We start from the raw sequence: 22539 nt of genomic DNA on the forward strand, positions 1-22539 counted from the left end.
ACATGCATAAAATAAGCATATATAAAAAATATTTCAAGATTTAAAGTCATATAAAATTATTTCAAAAACAAGAGTCATAAAGATAAAATAGCATCCAATTGTACCCAACAAGCATATGTAAGTATGATATGACAAATGAATGAGGAAAATAATGTATATAACAACAATTAAGAGAAAGCCACATATTTGAAATAACATAACCAGTAGACAATCTCCAAAATAGCACAATTCCTCAAACAAAGCTCGGATGATCCTGTTGTATAGCAAAAGAGAAAGCCACATATGATTACAAACTAATGACAAAATTTTCTAGTACTACTTGTTGCATCTAAAAAGTAAAATGAGTAAAAAAAATGACTTATATTTATATTTATTTCCATAAAAGGGAATTATTCAATAAATTTGAAGCTAAATTTTTTAATAGGTGCCTTTAAATTCTTGCTTAGAATATCATTAGAATATCATAGCAGTATCATAATCATAATCATATCACCATAACATTTCAACCTTTCAATTTTAGTTCATGTAAAAAATAAACACAACTTTTAGTCTCCTACTAAATTATCCAGCAACTCTACTAATTAAATTATCCAACAATCAGTTTTAGTCTTTATTGAAACAAAATATGTAGTTGTTCTTAAAACTTAAAAAAAAAAATTGAATGAGTTTCTCCAAACATGTTCAGAAAATTATAAAAAAGTCCATTTATAAAAATTTAGAATTTTTTTTTAACTTGAAATGACTTAAATGAGTTTTTTAAATGTAAAAAACTCAAAATAAATAGAACGAAAATATGATCTAAAAAAAAGAATTTTGAACTTGTTTTACGTGGATGAACTTTTTATAATATAGTATATGTGTCTGGAAAAATTCATTATGTAATATATGATAACTTTCACATGAAAAATTATAACTGCATATATAATAATTTTGTAACGATTAAAAGTTGTATATATTTTTTATAGGGATTAAAATTGAAAGGTTAAAGTTTTATATATAGAGACTATACATATTTACCCTAATAAATAATAATAATAATAATAATAATAATAATAATAATAATAATAATAATAATAATAATAATAATAATAATAATAATAATAATAATAATAACTAGGGTCATATATAGTCCCTACAAATTATAACCTTTCTAGTTTAATTCTTAAAATTTTTTTATTGATTTTTAGCTTCCATTTTGATTTTATATGAATGGTTTTTAGAGACTAAAAAATATTAATTTTTTATAAATTTTTTTAAAATAAAGACTAAAAGTGAATAAACAAATTTTAATGACTCAAATGTTAAACAATTTCTTAAAAAGACTCAATTAAATATTATAAAGACCAACAACTTATTAAATTCTAATAATAATAATAATAATAAAACAACAAATTTCTTATAAATTATGGACATACCTTCACTCGGAAGATGGAAGATATACCCGTATTAGTCCACTTGGAGTAACCTTTTTTCTACATGTGGGGCATGTACCCTTTAAAGATACTGCCCTTCTGATGCACTTCTTGCAAAAAATGTGGCCACACCTTGTTGACATTTCCTCAACAAATGGAGCCATGCATATTGGACAATTAAAGCTAGTCTCTTTTGGATCTTCATGTTCTTTATTAGTTTCAGGTGATTTTTTGGTATTTTCAATCTGTAAAAGAAAAGTTACCAATTTCAACTCAAACAATGGTTGGTAAAAATGTACATATAAATTTAATTACATTATTGTTGCAAAGTGTTTATCGACTTTGTCGATAATTATTTTTCATTTATCGACTAGGAATTTTATTACCTCCACACTGGTATTGGCTTCCAAATTTATATAAACATCACCAATTGGTTCAATTGTACGACGAATCATGTCGTGCATAAAATAAGTTGGCATGCTCTGATTTTCTGCATTAACCATGAATGACAATAATATTAAAGATCATAAGAAAAATAGATAACTTCATCACAAGAAGAAAAAAATTGATTGATATATTCATTAGTACAATCTATACTCTATAGAGACAATCTTTGTTTCTATATTTTTTTATATTTTAGATACAAAAAATATAGAGTGGTAAGAGAAGAGTAAAAAAAATTGATGGTACGTATTAATCAATTTATTTATAAGCGTACAATATTTTTATGTGCCTTCTTATCAATATAAATTTGTTTCCTTATTTTATTAACCTTAAATTTTCATTTCTTCTCTTAAATATGGCATTTCACTTGTCATAAAACCTTTTAAAAGTTTCTCATACAAGTTGCACTTTGTGTAATGTGGGACAAAAAAGAATCACACTTACGATTACGATTCTAAATGATTATTTCATACATTTGTTATTGAACACCCTTAGTTAAGGGTCACCAATCTAGCTACCTTTTTCTTTATCCTTAATTGTTTATTCTATTTTTATATTAGACATGGTTTTTTTTAAAGAAACACCATCATATATTTAGACAATTAGGATAATTAATAAGGGATTATTAGACATATAATTAGGAGGATCAATTTGTACTAATGCAACTTTTTGTGACTGTTTTACCTTTAGTGGGAGTTGAACAATGGACGTAAGGGTTAAGTATTAATTTTTTTTTTTTAAACTTCCACAATCAATTGAACTATACTTGTTAGAGGAAGTCTTAAATAGATCGTGTCTAGATGGAGTTGCCTTTCAATCACACTACATAAGAACCAAAGTGAGCTATTTTTTACACTATTTTATTTGGTTGAGATTTTGGTTCTCAAGTCTTCTGATGGAAATAAAACCCTAGAGTCATATGGTTTAAATTTTAGTTTTTGAAGAATCAATCAAAACTTCAATATAATAATATATTAAAACAAACTTCCAAAGTATTATGTTGACACATCACATTCTTATGTATCATGTAACACTAATTTTGTCATATCATTCAATAGTATGATGTAGCATCTCTAGAATTCATTCATATTTTATTCCTCGTTCTACTAATTTTTTGTCTATCATTCTATTAATTTTTTTGTCTATCATTCTACTAACTTTTTTTTTGTCTATTTCTCTATAATTAAAACTCATCAATAAAAAATATAACTCCCAATATAAATTTGATTTAATTATCATTTACTTTTTTAATTCATTGCATATAAATATATCACAATATTTTAATTATACTTTAATAATTAAAATGTAGCAATCATAAATTATCATAAAATATATAAAAACCTAATCATCACATATTAAAAATCAAAAATTAAGCTTATTCACAAATTATCTAATGAAGTTTATATTAAAATAAATAAATATTGAAACGCCGTCGTTTAAATTAGAAAACCTTTGCAAAAAATAAACACAAATTATATATTATTTAAAATAAAAATGTTATATTATACATTAAATACTTTCAAAGTAATATACGATTTGTGCTCACTTTTATCTTATTAGTGTTCAAATACTTCTTTTATTCCTCTAATACAAAATAAAATATTTAATCAAAATCAAAACATAGTTTCAATTAACGTAAATAATAATCAAAATCAAGTAGTGATACTTTATTTATTCTTTTATTTATCAACCACTATTCTTATAAACTAAGAAAATTACAAATATTGAAACCTTTTTGTGATCAGATTAATACATTTATACAAAATAAATATCACCTTCAAACTTTAAAAAATTTATATTGAAAGAAAATTTTACAAATTACACCCACACAACATGAAGTCATAGTCTAATTATACATAAATACTAATCTTCATAGAAGTGTTTTTTTTTAATCACTTATGTGCAAAGGTGTAAATGACATTGGCTCTTGCAGGCTATCTTTTTAATTCTCTTCTAGGTTTATTGTATATATTTGTGGTGATAGCACATGGGTGACTTTCACATAAATTAAGAAAGTTTAGAGTCACATTAAATTTTTTAGAATTGATACTAGTTTTTCAACTTAAACATTTTTAGAGAGATTAATTTATCTTCTCTGCCGTAGTTTTTACTCCGCCGTAGAAAGAGAGGCAAAATAATCATGGGTATTTGGGTGAAGAAAGAAATAGTAATATACTTAAACATTTGAAAAACGTTCTATAAGAAAAGGAAATTTTATTCTTTTGATAGGGTCCTAGATTTAAGATCATATGTTTAGGTTGTTTGATTGAGAAAGGTGATGGACGATCTATTATTTACATAAATCAATTGACATTTATTTGAGGGAGGAAAGATGGTGGTAAGTGAGGTGGTAGACCTAACATTAAGGGAAAAATATTGTCATATTTTTAAGGTTGATTATTAGAATTCATATGACTCGGTAAATTAGGGGTTGCTAGATTATATGATGGAGAGGTTCTTTTAAGTATGTGTATCAAGAAGCTTCGTTGGTCAAGGGTTGTCCAAGATGACAGGTTGAAATTTTTATGAGATTGACAAAAGGTTATCAATTAGCGGATTTTTTATATAACAAATTATGTCCTACTTTTAAACACGTCAGAGAGTCGCTACAGCATGCGATTTGCCGAAGAAATTTTGCGTTAGGCTTAATAGAAGATCCAATTTTGGAGATGCTATTAAGTAGTTATGTAATTTTTTTTATTTTTTATTTTAATAATTCAGTTATTGATTATTTAATAAATTAAAAATAATTAAAATTTAAAAAAAATCAAAATAGTATTAATAAAATATATTAAATTGGTTAAAAAAATATGGTTAATTAGATGTGTCAAAAAAAAATGTTATATTATTTTAATAATTTTGTATTTTATAGATAAATTTATATTATTTTAACAATTTTATCCTATTTTACAAATAAATTAGCCACTTAATTCTATTTTGTTAACAATTTTCTCTTTTTTTTTTATCTAATAAATAAAAATTAACAAAAATTATAATAATAAAAATAATTATAATTAAAAAAGGAGAAAGTGGTTAGAATTAATTGTGGCTAATTTATTTACAAAATAGTATAAAATTGTTATAATAATATAAATTTATTTATAAAATATTATTATTAAAATAATATAACACGATTAATTTTTTGGCACATCTAATTAACCGTATTTTAATTGATTTTTAAAATTTTTTAATCATTTTTTAATTTATTAAATAATCAATAACTAAATTATGAAAATAGTAAAAAAAAATTACACGTAATTTGGTTTAAAAATTTGAAAAATAAGAATATTAATATTAAAAAAAATTATATTATTAAGATCAACAACAATTAAATCGTACCCAAATTCGATTCAACTCTATCCCTTTTACGTATTCTCTTTGCATTGCTTATGGCCTAAGATGAACAAAGAAAAAACAAAAAAGAATATCAATTTCAATAAATTATAATGTTTTGTTCAGATAAAAAATGCTTCTACAATAATACTTATTTAAATTAAACAATATTTAATATTTAGCATATAAAGAAATGGAAGAGTATAAACCTGAGCAATAGATCTAGGTGAAGATTCAATGACATCGTCGTCACTATCTTCAATGTCAATCCTATGAAGATGTTGAGATGCAGTAGTAAGAATGTTGGGCAGCTGCAGAGACAAATTTCTTTTTGTTCCTCGATCCCTTGTAATGATGTCATGTGAACTCATCTTTCAATCTAGATAGATAGTTGGACTCTCAGATTATAAGATTGTGAGAAATGTGTGAAGAAGAGAAAAACTTATTAGAGACTATAAAGAATGAACTGAATGTAACCGTTCTCCATGGGACATTAATTCACTTCAACATATAATATATAAAATTTTGTTAAATTTTATTTATTTATTATAATCAGTATTATTATTATTATTATTATTATTATTATTATTATTATTATTATTATTATTATTATTTTTATTATTATATAGTTTCTTTCTTTTTTATAATCTTTCCAAAGTCAAATTAAATTGGTTATGTTTATTATTTTGTTGAGTACATATTTATTATTATTATTATTATTATTATTATTATTATTATTATTATTATTATTATTATTATTATTATTATTATTATTATATCAGTGAAAAAGGTAATATATTATTTTATATTTGTTATATCTCTGAATTTAAATTTCACTGATGTGTATTCATTCCATAAAATAAAATTGACGTTCATTAAAGGTAGACATCTCACATGAATTTTACTTTAAATTTCATAATATTCTCTAAACAATAAATGTTCTTTATTTTTGTTATATAAAGAAACGTATCTTTCGATAATAGGTTTATTATTTTAAAATATTAAAGGAATATTATGTACTTTTAAAGTATCAAATAGACTATTATTTTAAAATACTAATTCTAACTAATTTTTTATTTATAACTATTTGTTTTGTACATAGTTTTTATAATAAATTTCAATTAATAAATTATAATTATTATATTTTTATTTAGAATATATTAAAAATATAAAATTTAACTAATTAGTTAGAGTCAAACACTTCTTTTGTGTAAGAGTTATACTCTCTAACAAAAAATTTAGCAACTCATTTTCAAAAAGAAAATATTAACAAAATTGAATGCAAAAATATTATAGTCAATTGTAATAGTATCGTTGAGATAATATTAAATTTATAAAAAATATATATATTTTAATTTTAAAAACATTAAAATTTAAGATTTTTTTATTAAGTAAATTTTTTATTAAGTAAATTTAAGATAATAGTCTCACCCTCAGACTGACCCTATTCTCACAAATTAGTACATGAGACGGTGGATTAAAGATGTTAAAGAAGAAAAGTTATTTGTCACTTTAACATAAATTTAAGAGAGATTATTTACTTTAAAACTATAGAAACTCTTTGTGCTTTTTAAGTAAATCTTAGGAGAGGTTAGTGTAATTTTATCATAAAAATATTATTTTTAACTAATTCTTTATTGATAAACATTTGTCTATTTATAGTTTTCATAAAAATTTATAATTAGTATATTACAATCATTCTAATTTTTATCTAGAAGATATAAAAATAATAATTTTAACTAATTAATAAATGAAAAATATTTATATTATGTATGAATCATATGTTCCTACTGACATGAAAAATTGAAGTATAAAAAAATTACAATTAGTGTATTATAATTATTCTTAATTTGATGTTGACGATATTAAAAGATATTAATTTTTTATTGTTAAACATTTGTCGAGGGCATAATGTTTATAATAGATTAGACTTGTCCTCAATTTATTTAAATGATATAAAAATATTAAATTTAACTTATTGAATAAGATTATTCTTTGTATGAATTGTATGCTATAACAATTTTTTAGTGATTTATTTCGAGAAAAAAAAAATTTAAAGCGTGAAAATATTTAGTTAGAATATGTACTATAATTGTTTTATTTTTTATGTTGAAGATATTAATAAAATATTAATATTAATTAATTATTTAATGACAATTATATAATTTTTTATAATAAAAAAATTAAAAATTGTGGCCCTACATGAGAAAAGGATAGTAAAATAATATGATAGTATTATATTTTCTTTCTTTTTTATTTTACTCAAAGTAACATCTCTTCTTAGGTATATAGGATAAATTAAAAAATAAGTTAACTTAAATTACAAAATTATCCTTAAAGGATACCAGTTTGTGGAAACCTTAAATGATATATTTTGTCAATATGTTTTTTTTAGATAAAATTTTGTACATATATTAATGACGGCGACATTGATTAATAAGATAATTATTATAAAATTATTATACTCACTCGTACATCTATTTTTTAATATGCTACTAATAAAACTAAAATTTGGGACAAATATGGTATAACTTTTCTCATAATAAAGATGGTATACTTTTTTAAAGTTGAATGAGTATATACAACTCCACGTTATAAAATATATATATAAAACATGTTTAATTACAATTTTAATCGTTCTATTGTTAGTGATTTATGAAATTAGTTTTTTTTTTTTTTAAATTTGATATTTTTAATTTATTTATCTTATTTGTTAATTAAAAATTGATTATGTGAATTGTTTTAAATAATATCATATATAATATGATAATGTAGAATAATTAACATTTATGAAATTAAAATAAAACACTATAAAAGTTTAGTTTTCAATTTTGAATTTAATTATTAACAAATGAATAATTAATGCATCTAGATGATTCTATTTCACTTGTATATCCTGTTATTTAAAATATATCAAATCGTTATTTTTAAATACAAAAATATGATAAATAGACTAAAATTATTGACTTTTAAAATATAGAGACTAATTTCTTAAATTAATAATAATAAAAAACTAAAACTATAATTAAGTTTATATAAAAATATGGTATTTGCAAAATTATTTTAATAACGAATTTGATTTATTTCATCAATATTAAAACAGTACTCCATTACAAAGAAATGAAAACAAAAATGCTATATGTGAAGATCTACCTCTTGTAATCGAATCATTACTCCAAAAAAAAATATTGTAATCTAATCATAATTATTTTTCATGGTTAAAGACAAATAGAGTGTCTTTAAAATTTAGTTTTCGAATAAAATAATAATGTCTTTGTAATTTAGATTTTTGCAAAATTATTTTTAATTTTTGTCAAAAAAAATCAATAAAAAAAAAATAAGACTATTTAATTTATTATAAAATTATTAGATTTCAAATAAGATTTTAACAATTTTAATTTAAAAAACTTTAGTTTATTCTATAAGAATGGAGATGCGCATATATTGAAAAAGCAAGTAAACTTCTTAAGTAACTCAATTTTATATAATTTGAATTTAATTCAATTGTTAAAACTTGTTGAATGCCTTCTAATTAATTCTTCAAACAAAATTCCGCCAACAAAATTAGAGGAATTATCATATTTTCACAAGTTTTAAGATATTTACAATATATTTTTAAATTATTATCAATTAATGATCAAACCATTAATACTAGACAAAATTAAAAATGTTATCATATATTCTATGCTATACAACTCAAATATTCAATTAAATAGGAAAGTTCTTAATTTTTTTTATTTATATACAATTTTAATTATATATTTGATTATATTGTAATATATATCCTAACTAATATTATGGATGTAAGAAAGATTTGGTGCCCTCTGCAGTCATTCGTCTCAATCACTTTCAGGACCACTGCTGAAGACAAACAAACTGATGGTTTTTCATCATGTGTATATTTTTTATTGTTTGTAGTCTTATTTATCTTTAATCATTAGTTAATTTAATAAATTATTTGATATTGTTTGTCGATTTTAGTTATTGAATTTAATGAAATGTTAATATTCTTATTTCTTTGATTGAGTAGAGATTTTCTGTAGTTTTGTGTTGTTTCGTTGTTTTGATTATATGGAGTATTTCAGTCATATATAAAATTGTAGATGAAAGGTAAAATCCATAGTTACAATTTCCAAGAAAACACTATAACCAAATTCAAACTCAAGATAGGAGAAAAATATAGTAAACGTCACACAATAGATGTTATGCACTAGAATATAAATATATGTGCATGGGGGGTGCATTTCTACAATATTTTGGAAATCTATTTATGTTCAGGAGTGCTAGAGCACCCCTAGCTCGCACTAGAGCTCCCCTAGCTTGCGCTGGAGCGCACGATATGCTGCAGAATACATTAAAGTGTGTGTTTTTTTAGTTTTTTATTTTGTTTTTACTTTTTATGAATCTTTGTGGCTATTTTAAATTATGGAGACTGATGCTCTAGCAGAGAAAATCATAAGAAGCTGGTTCTAAAACCATTGAAAGAGTTTTATCAAGAAGCATTCATGAATGTTTAATCTCTATCTTTTGTTTCTTTATTTTGGATAGAAATTAAAGAAGAGTGAAACAAGATGAAACTCTTATTTGTTTGATTTGATTTTAGTTATATGAATGAGTTTATTGAATTATTTTTCTCATCTCTTTGCTTAATGCTTTATTATTGCTTGATCAACTTTAAACTGTTTTACGATTTGTATTTTGAAACAAAAGTTGACTTTACGAATGTTTGAGATGAGAAATTCATGATATTATTGTCTAGTGATAAATGCAAGTCATTAAACCAATTGAATCATTTGCATAGACAATAGTTTTAATAAAAAAATTCTTGTATCGTAAAACTTAATTATAATCTTAAATTTACTAAGGAATTAAGGGTTACTTTGAAATTAAAGATTTTGTTACTAATGAATTATGGCAATAATAGTAAAGAGAATTCGTTAATAATTAAATAAAAGAATTCAGTAACTAGGATCAAATTAGAAACTAAGGTTGAATTCAAAGTAAAGCTCATCCCTGACATTTTTCTTATTAAAAAACTTCAATACTATTACTCTTTTTAGTTTGACAATTATTCAATCAATTCTGAATTTTTGTTCAATTTTAGTAATTAAACATAATTTCATAGTATAACGCGCAATCCTTAGACACTTGGTACTACTTTTTATTATTACTTACAATGATTTAATACACTTGTTGAAACACTATCACAAACTAATACCTTTAGATTGATACTGCACACTCTTTATATCCATTTCTTACAAAGAATTTTTCAACTTCAAACTTAATCGACTATTCATGGTCTCTGTACTTAAATTAACCATAAGTCTATTAGTCTTTTGATGAGTGAAGAATATGTTAATAATGGTGAAACCTATCTTTGATTCTATGAATAGTACACAAGATCACGAGAAAACACAATGTCACATTTCGACAAGATCATAGATAAAACGGGAAGAAAAAAAAATCTAAATATGTGTGAAAATTAATTATTTAAATAAAAGGAGTAAACAAAATGACTTAGAGGCATTATTTCAAGCCCAAAGTATTACCCCTCTAATGAGTGAAAAAGAAGTGAGTGGACTAGTTGAGGCGGCTAGGCAACAACACTTTTTTTTTCTTTTGTCTTTCTTCTACTAGGCAATTACCCCCTCCCTCAGTACTTTATTATAAGCAAGTTGTTTCATATATATTAAGAAAATTAGTTTTATAATTAATGTGTATATTTTGTGTGTTGTTATTATTAAATTAATTGTGTATAAATGTATTTGATGTTAACTTTTCACATTCCAAAATAAATTAATAGTATTAATATGGATATATTTAAAAATAGAATAATAAATGCATCTAACAATTTACTTAGAGCTTATATTTAGAGACAAATAAAATTTTCAATGAGTGTAGGGACAGAGGGAGTATGATAATTCAATCACCTTTATTTTGTTTTATGTTTGCATATTAATTTGTTTATAAAAATTGATATTATTTACTTTACTTGTTCTTTAAGCAATTTATAAATATTGCTCGATCACTCATTTTGTTTGTCATTATCTATTATGGTTACTTTCTTCAATGCAATTCAAGGTGTGGCATATTTGTTGGGAAGAAACTTTATGCACATCTGAATTGACTTCTTTTGGGGTTTTATTTTTTATTTTTTGAAATAATTAATATTTACAATTAGTTATTAATTTTATAAAAAGAGGTATTTGAGTATATGACTTTTTTATGATCACTTAAACTATCTCAAACCACTTTATGACTAGTTTCATCTTTTTGTAATATTTTGTTGCTCTTTTTTTGGGTCAAGGTATATTCCAAATTATTTTGTTTCTTTAATAATATTGCTAATTATGGTTTTTCAATTTTGATTAATGGTATCAATCTAATTGAGATGAATAATCTTTCTAAATCCGTAAGTGTCATTTTATAAACAAACAAAATTATCAAAATAAACTCATTTTATTTTCTTTAACGTAACATTAAAGTTTAAATTTACCTATGAATTAATATTGTGTGAATCCCCTCATTTAAACTATACCTAAATGTACTTTTTACAATTGTTAATATCCAAAAATAATAATAAAAACAATTTTGTATAAAAAAATTACACAGTCATTTATTTACTGCTTTTCTTAATCTACATAAAATAATTTTAAAAATTAATCTTAAAACAATTGGCAACTATGTACTTATTTTACAAAATTACGACAATTATTTTGGTGGTTTACGTTAAAGTTAAAATAATTGATATATTTATATTCTATGAAAAAATTGCTTGAAAGGGAATGATTTTCAAACTTTACTTTATCTTAAATTTTAACTTAAAAGAAATTTGTCTTCTTTCTATTTTTGATGTTTAAAAATGAAACTTTTAAACTACCTTTTTCTATTTTATGAAAATCACTAAGATTATAATCTAATTATAACAAATAAAAAGATTTGAATTTTATGAGAAATTATAAGACTATTTATACATTGATTGCATATTTTGAAATAGGTGAAACTTGATATGAGAAATTATAAGTGCATTTAATGATATTTAATGATGGTGGGTTTGTTAGTTTTTTTTTTTTAGCATATTATTATAGAGGATTGGATAGGAATTACGTTAGTTACAAGATTAAGAAATAAAATATATTGATTTATTAAACTCTCTCCAAGCATGATTACTTTGCAATATTCTATGAAAAGATTTATATATTAAGTTTTGTTAAAACTAGCATTACCTATTTTATAGAAAATATAACTCTTAATGAGTTGTTGTACACCTATTAATACTTATCTCTTATCTCTGTTGCAGAAAAAAAAACTCAAATGTTTCCTATAATAAAATTAAAATTTAAAACAAAATATAAGTAGTCTCTACTCGTGTAGTATTGGTGTCAATTATGAATTAGAAGTTTCATGCACATTATTTGAAAAAGTAAATGTAGATCAATATATAAATGAGATGATTCATATTGAAACTCAGTAGATTTTGAAAAATCGGAAACCATTTTAGAGACACTTTATAAATTTGAGGTCTAGGCTACACATAATCCTAAAAATGTAATTTATGAGGTCGTTGGTTTCAGCCTATCTAATTCAATTAACACAAATCATCTATAAAGAGGACAATCAATATTTAGATATGTGTATTGTTGATTCTTGGAGAGATACAATGTCAAAAAAGAACAATATTCAAAACCATCAAATCTTTTGATATGGAAATCAACTCAAAGGCTATGATGCCTAATATGACATATCTAAATGTTATTGCTACTGACATAGTTTATGTCCCTGGATTGTTCATGACTTGGAGATATTACAATATTTTTTGTAAAAAAATAGAAATACTAACAAAACAAACCATAGAGATGATGAGAAGATATCAAATAATAGTTTACAAAATCTCTCTACTGCTGGTGAAAAGTCTTTTACCGATGTGATTTCTAAGACAATGAAAAATAATATGTAAAAGGATGCTATAATATTTAATTTTCGCCAAAAGGTTAGAAAACCTGCATGTGTTTCATGATTTTTTTGGCACTTTTTTTCCTTATTTATTTATTTTTTCCTAGGTTAAGTTTATGTCCATTAGTTGTTATCCTTCTTTTTAAAATAATTTTTAATACAAGCAACAAATAAAAGTGCCAAAAACCTGCATGTGTTTCATGATTTTTTTGGCACTTTTTTCCTTATTTATTTTTTCCTAGGTTAAGTTTATGTCCATTAGTTGTTATCCTTCTTTTTAAAATAATTTTTAATACAAGCAACAAATAAAAGTGCCAAAAACCTGCATGTGTTTCATGATTTTTTTGGCACTTTTTTCCTTATTTATTTTTTCCTAGGTTAAGTTTATGTCCATTAGTTGTTATCCTTCTTTTTAAAATAATTTTTAATACAAGCAACAAATAAAAGTGCACCAAATACAAACAAGATCCCAAGAAAACAAATAGGAATGGAAATAACTTATCCAAAGATTTGCAATGCTTGAGTGTGATCTATATTGAAAGTATTAGGCTTAAACTTGACTTATTATCTGTCAAAGGCCCAATTTTAAGGTCTGACATTGTCTTTTTTAAAGTTTGACAAGATTTGAAAGTATATTTAAAAGCATACTTTACTATTATTTTATGAAAATCTACAATACTCATCGCTAGGATTTTGTAAATAGATAAACAAATTAACATGATTAAGTTCTATTTTGATATATAACATGATCTTTTTAGAGAATCTAATACTATATTACATCATATTTCAATAATAATACCTTTAAATATTTCAAACATTGATGGAGAACAATATATTTAAATTATAAAAAATTTTAACAAATTTATGATTTAATTTACATAAAAGAAAAACTTAATATTATACTAATAATAGTAGTGATAAAAAATGTATTTATATTTAATAAAGTAGGCCGATGTAGTATTTAAAAAAGATTTTTTTAATGATCTTAACCTAACATTTTTAATTAAATAAACTTTTAAAAAAGGCATAACCTTAAAAATATTTGAACTAATTTAAATATGTCGTAAACTAGAACTCAAATAACTGTGGATCGATTCGACCTACCAAAACATAATACCAACAAAATATTACAATATACAACAATTCAAAAAACCAAACAGACATATCTGAAAACCACTAGACAACAAGATAAAAAAAATTCTAAAATCTTAATTTTACAACACTAGATTTGCAACGGTTTTAACATACTGTCGCTGCCTGACACTTGCGGCAGTTTGTGCGGCGGTACATTTTAACCGTCCCGCTTGACATTAATATATTAATTAAACTTGGATGATTATAATTATAATTAAATACTCTTTTCCATGAGGTTAAACTAAGTAAGTGACGTAACTAGCCATAATTTGTATCTTGGTTTATCTTGCATGCCTATAATTTGTATCTTGGTTTATCTTGCATGCCTATAATTTGATGTAAAACTTAATTTGAAATATATGGCTGCCTGGGATATAAGAGCACTGAAATGCCTGATTTTTTTCCTTAGTCAAAATAATTTGTTTAAAAAAATATAAATAATATATTAAAAATGCAAGACTCCCCACCATGACTCAAACATAAATATTAAATGCTACATCAAACAAAGTGAACCCAAACTCATAAAGAATAAAATAAACATATATAAAAATCCCTTATGTCAAGATTCAAGAGTCATATAAAAGTAAATAAAAAATCCAAATGAGCATCCAATTGTAACCAACAAACATCTTTTAGTAACGGTATGACAAATGAATGAGGAAACAAGGTACATAACAATTAAGCATATGCATGCTACATGAAATATATTTGAAATATTATAATAACTCAACAATCACCAAACTAGCAAAGTGAAGTTTTTTCCAGTCCTAGTTTTCCTCAAACAAAGCTTAGTAATCCTGATTATATAGCAAAAGAGAAAACCACATAAGATTGCATACTATATAATAAAAAAAAGTTTGCATCTGAAAAGTAAAATGACAAAAAGAAAAACACTTCATCTAGCTATTGTAGATTGAATCACAGTGTATGTATGATTCTGCAGTGATAAAATAATTTTCTAAAATTGATTCCACTTAAAAGTGAAATAAATATAAAATAATCTAAGTTTAGATAAATTAACATAAAGAGAGATAAAAATCCAATTATATAGGTAAAATTCCAAAATTGTATAGCTTCAAGTTAAAATTAAATTTTCAGCAATATCAATTATGTTCAAACATAGCCAAACATTTTAAAATTAGTTATACACCTCTAGAGTCAATTTTATTTCATCAAAAATCAAAATCAAATATACATTAATAATTTAATACGTAGTATCGAAATCATGAATTATTGTATCAATGTAATTATTTGTATCATTAATAAATTTATTCACAATTATAATTATAATAATATTAATAATAATAACAAGACACCAAATTTAGATATATTCTAATAATTTGTATTACACTAACTCATATATTATAAACATATACCTTCAATTTTTTGTTGGAAGAAACACCCTTATTAGACCTCTTGAAGTAACCTTGTTCCTACATGTAGGACATGTACCCTTAGCAGATATTGCAGTTTTAATGCACTTCTTGCAAAAAATATGGCCACATCTTGTTGACATTTCCTCAACAAATGGAGCCAAGCATATTGGACAAATAAATCCAGACTCATTTGGAGGTTCAGCTGCTTCATTCTGAGCCTTAGAGATTTCCTCATTGATAATGCCTTCCAAATTTATATAAATATCATCAACTGGTTGAATTATGTGACCATTCATGTCGTACATAAAATAAGTTGTCATAGCCTGATTTTCTGCCATAACCATGAATGACAACTATATCAATTCACAATAGTTTTAAATACCATTGCCTTAAAAAAATAATTAAAAATCATACTTTATAGAAGAGACAATATATCAATGATAAATGCATATAAACAATATTGATAGATAATAGAAGACTAAAAATAAATAAATAATGGCACATATTAATCCATATTAATTAAGGGTATAGTTTTATATTTGGTTATCAATATAAATTTGTTTCCTTATTATATTAATCTCAACTTTTCATTTCTTCTCTTAAAAATATGGCTTTTCATTTGTCATAAAATCTTTAAAAGTTTCTCATACACGTTGTAATGTGTGGTGTGCGAGAACGAAAATTAAATCTCATACCTACAATTCTAAATGATTCTTTCATACATTTGTTTATCAATTTCCCCATTAGGGGAAATGAATTTTGGCTTTACATCCTCTTGTTTATTTTATTTCTATATTGATTAGACATCCTTTTTTAAGCTCCATATATAACATATATGTTTAGACAATTAGGATATTGTCATACACATTAAAGTATCGTATGAGAAACAATAAGAGGAAAATTCTACCGATAAACAATATTGTCATACATATTAAAGTATCGTGATATGAGACACAATGCACTTAAGGTTTGAAAAAAAATTGTTTGCATGCAATCATTATTTAGATCACACATGACATTAAGTTGTTTGATGTTCCTGCAACGGCATTACAACTGCAATTTAACCGCATTTTAAAACAATGATTGAGGTTTTGAGTAGTGAAAAATTGTGAGTGTTTGTAAACACTTTATCTAAAATTTCCTTTTGAATATCAAGGTTTTTAGCAACCTAGAGATATAGGTACATTTGGTTGAACTCTGTTATCTTTTTTTGGTTGTTACTATTATGCATTTTTTGCTTTTACTTTAATTTTACCACAGAGAAAATCTGTGTAGTTTCCTAACAAATGGTATCTAGAACTTTGCTTCGTTTTTAGAGGACGATTGTAAGGAAGTCAGATTTAAGTGGGAGTGATGGTTGCAGACATTGAAAAAGTTAAAATTGAAAAGTTCGACAGTACAGACTTTGGTTTTTGGAAAATATAGATTGATGATGGTATGTATCAGAAAAACTTGTATTAACGTTATCCCATAATGTTGCTTTTAACATTGCAAAGAAAAAAAAACCATAATAGGTCTTATGTCAACTCTTTCTAGCATGCACAAAAAACCGTGAGCCTCAAATGAAGTTCATTTGATGAGGCGGTTGTATACATTACGGATGTCATAAGGTGCATCAATGGGGCAACATCTCAATGAACTCAACATCATCACAACCTAGTTGAGCTCAATTGGAATTGAGTTTAATGATGAGGTATGAACGTTGATACTTTTGTAGTCTCTAATGATAGTTGGAATGCTGTTGTCACAGTTGTAAGTAGCACGTAAGGAAACAAAACTTTGAAATTTGATGATGTCTGTGATAAGTTTCTCATTGAAGGTAACAAAGAGAGTTGGGTGAATTTTCATCCTCTTCATTATTACATAAAGAGTCAAGAGGCATAAATGCAACAAGAGAAAATAGACGTAGTAAATCAAAGGATTTGCAACTAAATTGAAAAATAATCATAATTTATAATAACTCAAATGACTATTGAACGTTGGAATTGTGGAAATACTAGAACTACAAAAACCAATGCAAAAGTCCACCAAAGAATTAAGAGGTGAATGATGAGGCGAATGTTGCTTCCATCTCTAGAGAAGGCAATGCACTAATATGATATTTGGAGAGCAAGGAAAAGTCTTGGGTGTTAGATTGTGGAGCATCCTTTCATGTTACTTCCTAAAAACAATTCTTTGAGAATTATATCCTTGACAACCTTGGTAATGAAAAATCTTGTGAGATTATGGGAAAAGGTGCAATGAAGATTAAATTGAATGAGTCTATATGGGAATAAGGAAAAATATCAGACATATTTTTGGCCTGACAAGGAACTTAATCTCAATGAGCAAGTTGGCTAGTGACGACTACACATCAGTCTTCCACAATGATGATTGTAAGATTTCATAGGGTGCAATGACAATTGTTCGCAGAAAAAAAAAAAAAAAAAAAAAAAAAAAAAAAAAAAAAAAAAAACACTCTTTATAAAACATCGCAGAAAAAAAAAAAAAAAAAAAAAAGAAGAAAAGAAAAAGAATAGCACTCTTTATAAGACAGTATGAGCATGTCATTCGATTGCAATTGCAACAAACAAAAATTCCAATTTATGACATCATAGACTAGGCAATATGATTGAAAAAGGGATGAAGATTATGGATTCAAAGGAAAAACTTCCAAATCTTCGATCAATAAAAATTGACATTTATGAAGACTATACTTGGAAAGCTAAAAAAGAGTCGGCTTTTAGACAAGTGGAAGAACCACAAAGAAAGAGAAACTTGAGATGGTCCACTCTGATCTTGGGGGTCCAACAACTACTTCGTAACTTTCATTGATGATCACTCTAGGAAGGCATAAATATACTTTTTAAAACACAAGTCTGAAGTATTTGAGGCTTTCAAGTAGTGTAAATCCATAGTAGAAAATGATACAAAATTGAAGATAAAAATGCTCAAAACTGACCACAGTGGTGAATATAAAGATACAAGATTCAAGAAGTTTTTCCATAAGCACTGATAAAAATGGAGAGAACGATGTCAGGTACACCTCAATATGATAGTGTATTTGAGCGTATGAATCGACATTAACTAAGAGAGACAAAAGCTTGTGTATGCAATTAGGCCTACAAAATCAATTTTGGGTCGAAGCAGTCAACACAACCACTTAATTAACTGAGGTCCACAGGTGCCATTGGAACATAAAATAATAGAAGAGGTATGCAGCAGAAAAGAGGTAAAACTCTCACATCTTAGAGTTTTTGGTTGAGTAGCTTATGTTTATATAAGTGATCAAGGTAGGAATAAACTTGATCCCAAATCCAAGAAGTGCACTTTCATTGGTATGGAGAGAATGAGTTTGGCTACAAACTTTGGGATAACAAAAACAAAAAACTGATTCGTCGTAGAGATGTGATCTTCAATGAAAGAGTGATGTAAAAGGACAAACATAACACATCCACTATTAATACAAAACTTAGTGGTCATGTGTATGTAGAGATAGATGATGTCATACAAAGTCTTAAATTTGAAAGACCTTATCAAGAACCCATAGGGGCCACGACATCCCTTGTATTTATTTTTTTATAAATAATAATGATAGGTTACTAAAATAAAATAATAGTGATAAGTTACTAAAATATCCCAAAACTTTTAGGGTTTGGAGAAACTCATTTCATTCGGCATCACCTTTCTCCCTCTCCGCCTACCTCCATATCTTCTATCAATTTTCTGCTCAGACTACTCTCAAATTCTTCTCTTCTACTTTCCATATCTTCTCTACTCCCTGACTTTCTTCATCTCCCCCTTTCAGCCCTCTCGTTCGCAGTCATCGATTGGCCTCCACATGGGATCATTGTCTTTCATGCAACGCTCATCTCTCCTTCTTCGTCCCCTTCTATGTGGCCTCCGTGTGACACATCAATTTTTCACGCAAACTTTTACTTCTCGCATCTCCGTTTTGCGGTTTCCCTCCTCTACAACTAGTGTCGCACTGCCTATCTCTCTCCGCTTATTCGTTTCATTTTGCAGTCGCATTGATCAGCCGCCAGCATCACCTCTTGGTGCTCATACTATCTCAATATGTTTTTTATATTTTTTAGGTTTTCACTCTTTTACTTTTCTACTATTTGTTAATTGTAAATTGTTTTAGTTTAAGATTGTGAACTAGTAGTAGTTTGTAAATTGTATTTGTGACATTGTGAAGTGTGAACGGTTTTAGTGTGAGAATTGAGATTGTGAACTTTAATGTGTGAATTATGATTTTGAATTGTTTATTGTTTTTCTAATTAGTGTAGCGTTGATATGAGATTGTGTATTTGTGAACTGTTTTACTTGGTGAATGTGAGTTGTAATCTTGAGAATTGTGAATTGTTTGTCTAAATGCGTTGTGTAATTAATTTGTTAATTTTTTAGGAGTGATACAATGTTTAAACATAAAAAAAATGATGTATTTTTCAAGAAGAAAGTTTTCGACAAAATAAGTTGTGTGACTTGTGACTTGTGAAACTTGTGTGTATTGAAGCTTTAACTTTTTCAACTTATTGACTATGTATGAATTATCTGAAGCTATACAAAAAAAAAAAAAAAAAGAAACAAACAAGGAAGACAGATACATATTATTTGATTGATCGACTAATATGCCTTATCTTTACTTTTCTGGTTTCTACAACTACTACATAAAGATGATTTTCAGCAATGATGATTATCAAGACAAGAATGCGTAAAAAGATGGATGATGAATTTCTTATTGACAATATGATGCTTTATATTGAAAAAGAAATAGCTGAAAGCTTTAGTTCTGATTCAATTATCAATGATTTCAAGACTTTAGGAGAACAAATGGCACAACGTTAATTCGATGTAAATGTGTCTTTTCATATATTATATTTTTATTTTGTATTAATGTTATGTTGTATTTTTTATAAAACTATATGACTTTTATGAATCTCAATTACAATATTTTGTGCATGATCTGCCACTAATCAGAACAATCAACTGAATCGAGCAACGAACAAGAATTTGACACACCAAGGCAGTCTACTCCAACTTCTTCATTAAGAAGGTCTTCTCGACATATGGAGTAAAACTTGAACACTATGCAAAAACATGTTAGACCTCAGAGGCCAACAAGTGAGAGTGTGTAATGAAAGACGAGATGAAATCTTTAATCTCCAATCAAACATGGGAACTAGTTGAGTTATCCATAGGAAAGAAGGAACTACACAACAAGTGGGTGTATTGAGTCAAGGAGGATCACGATGGCTCCAAAAGATACAAAGTCCAATTAGTGGTCAAAGGATTCCAACAAAAGGAAAAAAGTTGACTACACCGAGATTTTAGCTCCAATTGTGAAGCTCGATACTATTAGGTCAGTGTTAAGTATTGTTACTAGTGAAGAGCTCTTTCTTGAGAAGTTGGACGTGGAGACTGCGTTTCTTCACGTAGACTTAGATGAGGAGATATACATGCATCAACTTGAAAGATTCCTAGAAAAAGGGAATGAGATTAAGATGTGCTGACAAAAGAATATCTTGTATAGCCTGAAACAAGCTCTAAGACAGTAGTACAAGAAGTTTGAAAGATTTATGTACAAGGAAGATTTCCAAAAGTACAATACCGATCATTTTTGCTTCATCAAGAGATATAATTCAAGTTATATCATTTTATTAATTTGTGTCGATGATATGTTAGTAGCAGGTTCAGATATGGACGAGATCATAAACTTGAAGGTGTAGTTGTCAAAGGAATTTGACACGAAACACTTTGGTTATGAAAAGAAGATCATTGGAATGCAAATCAAGAGATATAAGCAAAAAGGAATTTTGCAGTTATCGTAGGAAGAGCACATCAGTCGTGTTTAGCAAAGGTTCAACATGGACAACGACAAAGTGTAACCAAGGAACATTCACCTTCATCTCTTTGTAAAGGAATGACTAGATGTAGCAACAATTGTTGCGAACTAGTATAACAATATTTATGTGCTTTTCTTCTTCCTTATCTCTTTACATTTATTTTTGAATTTTGTATGTCTTATCGTCTATCTTTTTTATGTGTTTATGTTTAACTAAATAAGTTTTTTAAATGGTCAACACAATTCAAATTTCTATTTCTTTGTGTTTTTCAGTACCTTCAGTTTCTTGATGAATGTGGTTTTTTGTTACGTCTAAAGTAAACTATTGTCTTTATTACGAGTAATGTGTTGGTCCATTTGAATGTATTTTAAGGGAAAATCTCATCTCTTGAGTTCGAGTTAGAAAGATACCTTTTTTTGTCTTTGTTTTTCATATTCAAGTAATTTGATTGGAGTACCTTTTGTACACCTTATATTTTATATTTAATATGGCTTTTACTGTTTAAAAACAGTAATTTTACTTCAAAAAATGAATTCAAAACACAAAGCTGAAATGTAGACCATTCAATCAAGATGATAGGTTAGACATGATATATTCAAAGCATCATGATCATGTGAGTGTATGCAATTCTTTTCCCCATGTCAAAAACATTAGTACTCATATCTAAATTCAAACAAAAGTTGAAAAACCAAATTATTTATCAAGTTTGAAAAGTAATAAGATGATACCAAAATTCAAATCAGTTGCTCTCCTTCTACGAGTTCTCCTCGCATTAGTCATAGCCTAAGAAGAAGAAAGACAAAATGAAACAAATAAAAAGGTTAATTTCTAAAAAATTAATCTTAAACATCGACTAAAGACTATAGTAGATTTTAAGGACACAAACCTGGGCAAAAGATCTGGGTGAAGTTTCAATCACATCATCATCACTTTCCCCAATATCAATGATGGGAATATGTTGATCTCCTTGTGAAGACTCTCTAGGAGGAATCTTGTTTAGGTCCACTGACAAATTTCTCTTATTACTTCTCATGTTATGGGTATTCATCTTTTAATAGT

The 22539-nt window shown here is 25.8% G+C and overlaps 2 protein-coding genes across 2 annotated transcripts; both read right to left on the minus strand.

Moving 5' to 3' along the window:
- Nucleotides 1-1417: 1417 nt before the first annotated feature.
- LOC140920109 (uncharacterized) lies at nucleotides 1418-5560 on the minus strand. Its single transcript, XM_073367430.1, has 4 exons — nucleotides 5399-5560; nucleotides 5196-5250; nucleotides 1799-1902; nucleotides 1418-1657 (listed from the first exon to the last, which is right to left on the minus strand). Exons 1-4 carry the CDS (start codon nucleotides 5558-5560, stop codon nucleotides 1418-1420), a joined length of 561 nt encoding a protein of 186 aa, XP_073223531.1.
- Nucleotides 5561-15654: 10094 nt separating this feature from the next.
- LOC101494444 (uncharacterized) lies at nucleotides 15655-22539 on the minus strand. Its single transcript, XM_004513552.3, has 3 exons — nucleotides 22367-22539; nucleotides 22209-22263; nucleotides 15655-15983 (listed from the first exon to the last, which is right to left on the minus strand). Exons 1-3 carry the CDS (start codon nucleotides 22526-22528, stop codon nucleotides 15655-15657), a joined length of 546 nt encoding a protein of 181 aa, XP_004513609.2. The 5' UTR covers nucleotides 22529-22539.

Source organism: Cicer arietinum, chromosome 4 (genome assembly GCF_000331145.2).
Source record: "Cicer arietinum cultivar CDC Frontier isolate Library 1 chromosome 4, Cicar.CDCFrontier_v2.0, whole genome shotgun sequence".
Classification (NCBI taxonomy): domain Eukaryota; kingdom Viridiplantae; phylum Streptophyta; class Magnoliopsida; order Fabales; family Fabaceae; genus Cicer; species Cicer arietinum.

What these genes read in the sequence shown, in the direction of transcription:
- LOC101494444 (XM_004513552.3), bottom strand. Translation starts at nt 22,528, where the DNA reads ATGAATACCCATAACATGAGAAGTAATAAGAGAAATTTGTCAGTGGAC. An exon ending in CACCCAGATCTTTTGCCCAG is followed by an intron (nt 22,264 to 22,366) that starts GTTTGTGTCCTT and finishes TCTTCTTCTTAG; the next exon opens with GCTATGACTAATGCGAGGAG. An exon ending in AGCAACTGATTTGAATTTTG is followed by an intron (nt 15,984 to 22,208) that starts GTATCATCTTAT and finishes TGGTTATGGCAG; the next exon opens with AAAATCAGGCTATGACAACT.
- LOC140920109 (XM_073367430.1), bottom strand. Translation starts at nt 5,560, where the DNA reads ATGAGTTCACATGACATCATTACAAGGGATCGAGGAACAAAAAGAAAT. An exon ending in TAGAGTTGAATCGAATTTGG is followed by an intron (nt 1,903 to 5,195) that starts GTACGATTTAAT and finishes TGGTTAATGCAG; the next exon opens with AAAATCAGAGCATGCCAACT. An exon ending in AAGCCAATACCAGTGTGGAG is followed by an intron (nt 1,658 to 1,798) that starts GTAATAAAATTC and finishes TTTCTTTTACAG; the next exon opens with ATTGAAAATACCAAAAAATC.